We start from the raw sequence: 6,487 nt of genomic DNA, 5'->3' as shown, positions 1-6,487 counted from the left end.
TTATCAGCAGATTTATAAATTTGCACAGATTATCTACTGCTATGAGAGAACTTTTTTTAATCTTTAACTGCAGCTGTAGAGATCTGTTTCTTGTTATATAGATTCTAAAATACTTAAAGCATGCTTATGGTAATTAAAACAGTGAAAATGAGTGATATCTGAGATTATGTCAGTATGATTGTTCCCCAAAATGGTACATGATGTCAAGAAACTTTTAAATTATTTTTTTCAATTCTGCCATGGTAGCCATGAGAGCACCTTTTTGTTGTAGATGGCTGCTTTCTGGGTTAAAAAAAAAAACAGCACACACAAACAAACAAAAACCCAGAGGTAAAACGAGAGGTAAAACCTCTGCAATAGGCTCTAAGAATTGCCAGTACTAGTTTCCCAAGTGTTGTCGCTGTTTTGTACCAAAAGCTGCTATATGTGACCATATCAATAGCTGTCCTGTCAGTTGTCCTTCACTGCTGTTTCACAGCAGAAGCTGCAGTGGAGTGGGCTTTCTTCTGTTAAGAGTGTTGGATGCTGACATCAGTGTGTTGCCTGAACCCTTTATAATCAGAGCGAGTAGAATTGTTTTATTGATCTGAGTGTATCAGAAAGAGCTAAGTAGCCTGCGAAAGGAAGAGAAGACAAAAGTGAAATACCCAAAGGGGTAGGGAAACTTGAGGAGGAAACAGGAGCTCACTTAGAAAACCAAAGAATGAGAAGAATTTTTACTCAAGCTTGTTGAGATGTTACTTTGAGCTTGGTAATTTCCATTTGTTTCTTAGATTTGCTGGTGCTGCAGAATAGGGTAGAGGTGTAATTGCTTTGATTATACTTGAACCTGCAGTAGTATTGGGAGCAATCCAGCTGAGCATCATGCAACTGCTTTCATGGAGTTGCAGAACACCCTTTTGGGTGTTTTGTCTGCTTCTTAGCTTCCACTACCTATAAATCTGTAGTAATGCACAGGTTTAGGTACTAGGTGTAAGCACTCAGCAGGTCCTTCTGGATGGATGGAAATACTCTCCAGTTCTTTCTCAGGGAATTAGTTTCTAGACAAATGACAAAGGAAGAGAAGAATGGGGTCCTGACGTGGGAAGAGTGGAGAGCAAAGTGCACAAATCTCAGCAGTTCAGTAATTAGGGTCACACCAAGCTGTTTGGCACAGTCTGTGAAGGACTGTAGTTGGAACAAGAAGTGTATTGCAGTGGTGGAGCATGGGCAGCCACGTTGGCAATTCATATTGTGAAACAGATGAGGGACCTCACCTACGGTTCTCTGTCCAGCTGTGGAGCCCTCAATATCAGAAGGATATCGACCAGTTGGAGCGAGTCCAGAGGAGGCCACGAAGATGCTCAGAGGGCTGGAGCACCTCTGCTGTGGAGACAGGCTGAGAGAGTTGGGCTTGTTCAGTCTGGAGAAGAGAAGGCTCCGGGGAGACTTTATAGCACCTTCCAGTACCTGAAGGGGCCGACAAGGAGGCTGGAGGGGGATTTTTTTAACAAGGGCTTGTAGTGACAGGACAAAGGGGAATGGCTTCAAACTGCAAGAAGGTAGACTTAGATTAGATATAAGGAAGAAATTCTTCCTGGTGAGGTTGGTGAGGGACTGGAACAGGTTGCCCAGAGAAGCTGTGGATGCCCCATCCCTGGAAGTGTTCAAGGCCAGGCTGGATGAGGCTTTGAGCAACCTGGTCTAGTGGAAGGTGTCCCTGCCCATGGCAGGGGGGTTGAAACTAGATGATCTTTAAGGTCCATTCCAACCCAAAACATTCTATGAATCGTGAAGGGAAGAGTGGCAGAAAGTCCTAAATCTGAGGAAGAGGTGACTGTGGTAGGAGAACATTGCAGGGAGGTGATAAGTGGATCAAAAAAACAAAAGGAAGTGGGAAGAAACAAGGCGAAGAGCTCATGTGCAGTAATTCAGTCTGCAAAAGCTATTTATTGCACAGCTCCCTTAGTTGAAAACATGGGAATACAAGATCAGAAATACGGAACAGGATGTGTTGAAGCTGGAAGCAGCACGGTAGTGAGGCACAGCCATTGACAGTGAAGCGGGGAGGTGGGTAGTGTGAAGTAGGAAGGAGTCAGAGCCAAGGGAGAAACAGGAACAGGGCTAGGACTGAGGATAATGTACAGTGGAGCCAGCAAGACCAGAGGGGAGAGTTGTATGGGGTTTTGGGGTGTTTTGTTGTTGCTGTGGTTTGGGGTTGTTTGGTTTGGGGTTTTTTTTTTGCAATGCAGTTGTTTATTTTTAATAAGGCAGAATACCAATTTGAAAGTAGCTAGGTAGTTATATATTCTACCTAGTCCACACTCTTCAAGACAATTAGTGTCTTACTGTAATGTTCAAACTGCAGCTGTTGTGAGTTTAGTGTGACCAGAGGTAAACACTTAAGAACTGCCAGCCTCAATCTTGCCATGGAGGGCCAGTACCTAATGAGAGCACAAACATGGGAGGATGGTCTGTCAAAGGCCTTGCAGCCTGAACAGCCAGGAGAGATTCGGTGATGCAAGTCGAGCTTGGTTATAGCTGGGTCAGACGCCTGAGCACCAGAATTTTAATAGCAAACCCAAGGCGGGTAACTGTTACCTACACAGAAAGCCCATCTGGGGCTGGGCTGTCAGTTTGCATACACATGCAGATTATGCTTCTGTATTGCTATGTTTATACATGCAAAGAGCTGCTTGCTCTTGTATTTATCACACTGGAAATTCAGCTTATGCCTGTGAGGTTAAAGCAAGAAACGCAGTGCTTTGTGAGGGGATGATGTATTTCTAGGCACCTTACTGTCTTCTTCAGTGGCTTTATTAGGCTGATGTGGAGAAACCCTTTTTATTTTTCATTTTATTTTTATTTGTCTGCGTTTTATTTAAAGTACATGTTCTGCAGGATTTTTGCATTCACTAAACCCATTGGCTGATATATTTTGCTACAAAATCACCATCTTCATGAAATCCGTGAAATGTTGTGGTTGGTGACTAAAGGCAAATCTCCATAGAAGCCAACAGAGAAAGGACTTGGCTGGGAGCAGACTGGGAAGTGTGTTTCACTTGTGTTTGCCAGCGGGCAGTGTTCTGGATACTCTCCTGCAGGTGCGGCTGCTCCCGTACTGCAGTGGTCTGCAGTGAGTCCCACGGTCGTATTCCTGCAGAACGGAGTACAGGGAAGAAGGCTGATCACCATTTCATTGCAAAGAGGAGGCATTCAGGCTGTTAAAATGTACTGCTTGCATATGTTTAGAAATAAAGTGCAGATTTAGGTATGTTAGGAAAACTTTCAGGAAGGCAACAGGAAAATAGTGCACTTTGTGCATTTCTGTGGAAGAGTTCCTGCTGCAAGTTGCAGTTGAAAGTGTACCTGATTGGAATAACAGTGGTTAAGTAAATACTAATATTATTAGACTGGGATGCTGAAAATTAAATATTAATGTCAGTAACTTTGGGTGACATAGACTCACGGAATGGTTTGGGTTGGTAGGGGCCTTAAAGGCCCTCTAGTTCCAACCCCCCAGCCATGGATAGGGACACATTCATTCATGTTCCTTTTCTATTTAGGAAGGGATTGACTTTTTTTTAATCAGTAATTTTGCACAGTGATAAATAAAACATCAGTTGAATTTCTTCCTGTCTTTAGCATCTGGTGAATATTTCACTTCCCTTGCATACTTCTTTGAAGAGCAAGTGATACAGTAGTACAAAGTTTGAATACTGTGCTTAATTTTTGTAGCCCGTAGGAATCAACTTGGTCAGCATTCATTCAAGTCCAAATGATCAGATGTTGTGGGCAATTGATAGCAAATGGAATGTCCACGTACGAGTTGGAATTACAGATGAAATGCCCGTAGGCACTGACTGGGAACACGTACCAGGTAAAAATTACTGTATCAGTTTCTTGTTCTTTCTGCCCTTTTCTGAGTGTTGTTTTCTGGGTTGGTGGTTTTTTTTCCCCCTGTTGCTTTTTAAATTGGATAGCAGTGCTTAAATCAAATATTTTTCTCAGCAATCAAGTCTGCTTATTTATAGGAAGATAGTAAAGTATTTTGTAAGCATTATCTTTTAAAGAGGATCTTGGTTTTGCTTAAAAACACTAAGTACCTAACTGAAGAGAAATATGATTTTTTAAAAAAATTAATTTCTGTTGTGTGTTATTTCAGGCTGCTGCTACTGAATTAACAAATGGTACAGTTCCCTTTCAGTTAGAACTAAAGCAGTATTCCTAAGCAATAGGAGACTGTTGTGCTGTGGGAAGTGGTGTATTTTAATGTGATACAACGTGGGGTTCCTATCTAGACGTGGCTAACAAAGGTTCCTATCTAGACGTGGCTAACAAAAACCTAATGCTATTTTGCATATCCTTCTATTAATCTTGTGTGCTGGACACATTCTAGATTAGGAAATTACATTTTTGCCTTGCCTGTAAATAAAACTAAATCTTAGTAATTTCTTGTGTATTGATGCTGTCTGCTTTTTAAAGATTTTTCGCTGCATAAATACATGGCACTTAGTTGTGGAGTACTTGCTGTCTTGTGAAGAGGAAAACAAAAAGTCTACAGTGTCTCTATATTGTTAACCAATTTTAGACAAACTAAAGTTAAAACTGTTGGATTATTCCCCATGTGGTAGTAAAATGCAGTGGAGGCTCCAAAAGTGTGTTTTGAAGAACTGCTAGTTGGTTGTCACTTGTGGCTGTGGCCACATAACAGAATGTACCCACAGTGTGATATTCTTGTGGTCAGTAGATGCAGTGAGTCCAAAGTCTGCAATTAAAAGGTGGGTTTTTTTTTGTGTTCACCAGTGCTTCCTGTGCTGCAGGAAGCCTGCTTTCTGCTGGTCTGCTTATGCAGGGCCAGAAGCTCAGATTTGAATAGCATCTGCTGTGTTCAAGCCCCTAAAGTCAGTGTAAGGAAATATGTGGTCCTAAGTTGTCTTCTTGCCAATCCTTCCTTAGAAAGCCTCCTGGAAAACTAGGTATTTCTTTGTGCCTTTTATAATGGAGAGTTCTTCTCTAGCATTAATATAAGAATATGTAAAAACTCTTACAGCCTTGCTGTCTTCTCTTGATAAACCTTTCTGCAAGTGTATTTAGTGTATGAGAAAGCCTGTGATCCTTCCCTCTTCATGCCCGATTATCTTTAGGTTTGCAGGCTTGTCAGCTGGCTATAAGTACAAGGACCGTTTGGGCACGCTGTCCAAATGGAGATGTAGCTCGTCGATACGGCGTTACTGACAAGAATCCAGCGGGAGACTACTGGAAGAAGATTCCTGGAAACGTCTCACGTTTAACAGGTGAGTTGGTTCTGCCTGACAGTCAGAAACGTTGTGGTGTCTGCTCTGACTCCTGCCTGATGGTGCTCAAGCTGACGCTGTGCAGGGAGAGCGAGCTGCATGATCTAAGTGCTTTGTTGGCTCTGAGAGTTCCACCAAGGGTGTGTTTATCACACCAATAAAAACCACCTCTTGCTGTAATCACAAAAATAGATCCAAGTATTATTTATTTAATGTTTATAATTGGAACCTGCTACCTTAATTAAAAGATGTGTAATTTATGCTTTGCAGTGACCCCTCTAGATGAACTGTGGGCGATCAGTGCTTCAGGATCCCTTCTCCAGCGTCTCACTAAGACCTTTAGCCATTCCCATAGTTCGCAGAAAAATAATGACACTTCTGTTCTGCTTCACCTTGATGACTTTGAAGATGAATGGGAAGTGATATGAAGTCTCTCAAGCTTGTGAAGCAGTGAAAAATACTGAAGGACAGAATTTCTGTAATGTATGTACAGAATGTTGGATCTAAAAGCCACTCATATTGGACCTGTGATATTAGCACTTTTTTGTATTGAAAAACTGACCTGTTAAATAGCCCCCAAGCTGTGAGTTCTCATGTTTGTTACATTATCTCTTGGGAGACTATTTAGGTGTGGCATACTGCAATTGTTATACCGTACTACTATAGAAGCTCCTTTGGAAATATAACTCTTAAGTTAATCTTACTAGCAGTGCAAGTAACTATTGCCCAACAGCATGCACACTAATACATGTGTACTTATTTTGAGAAGGAATTCTGTTGCATTAAATATTTCTCTACAGCAGAAACATTAAGCATTTCTCAATTTCTTCTTGTACTTGGAACTCGAAACTGATGGGAACGCTCTCCAACTATTGTACATATATTTAGAATCATTTTCCCTTGCAGCATGGAAGAAAATATGGCAAAGGATTTCTTAGGAAGATCTCAGAGCATCATGATTACACAACGTTGGTGTTGAAATGAACTTAGTTTGATCCATTTCCATATAAATGTCTGCAGGGCTATACTAACCTTCCATTTCTAAAAATTTGGTTCATAATTTGGCTTCATTCACAAGGGAGAAATTTGGATTGCACCTAATATCAGGGGTTTTTTTGCCCATTTCACACAGTCATCAGGAAGCTGACAGATTTTGGGGGGAGAGGGGTAAGTGCCACTTTGGAAAAAGAAGTTGCATGTTTGGTTTGTAG

General features: G+C 41.4%; 1 protein-coding gene across 1 annotated transcript; it reads left to right on the top strand.

Annotated features, from left to right (window-relative positions):
- The first annotated feature begins 3,720 nt into the window (after window positions 1-3,720).
- LOC104513252 (tectonin beta-propeller repeat-containing protein 2-like) lies at window positions 3,721-6,088 on the top strand. The gene is made up of 3 exons (XM_010156544.1): window positions 3,721-3,859; window positions 5,127-5,276; window positions 5,547-6,088. Exons 1-3 carry the CDS (start codon window positions 3,766-3,768, stop codon window positions 5,702-5,704), a joined length of 402 nt encoding a protein of 133 aa, XP_010154846.1. The 5' UTR covers window positions 3,721-3,765; the 3' UTR covers window positions 5,705-6,088.
- Window positions 6,089-6,487: the final 399 nt, after the last annotated feature.

The sequence above is a fragment of the Eurypyga helias genome, unplaced genomic scaffold (genome assembly GCF_000690775.1).
Source record: "Eurypyga helias isolate BGI_N326 unplaced genomic scaffold, ASM69077v1 scaffold9758, whole genome shotgun sequence".
Lineage (NCBI taxonomy): Eukaryota > Metazoa > Chordata > Aves > Eurypygiformes > Eurypygidae > Eurypyga > Eurypyga helias.
Note: the sequence above shows the minus strand (reverse complement) of the source record. Positions and strands in the feature narration are given on the sequence as shown.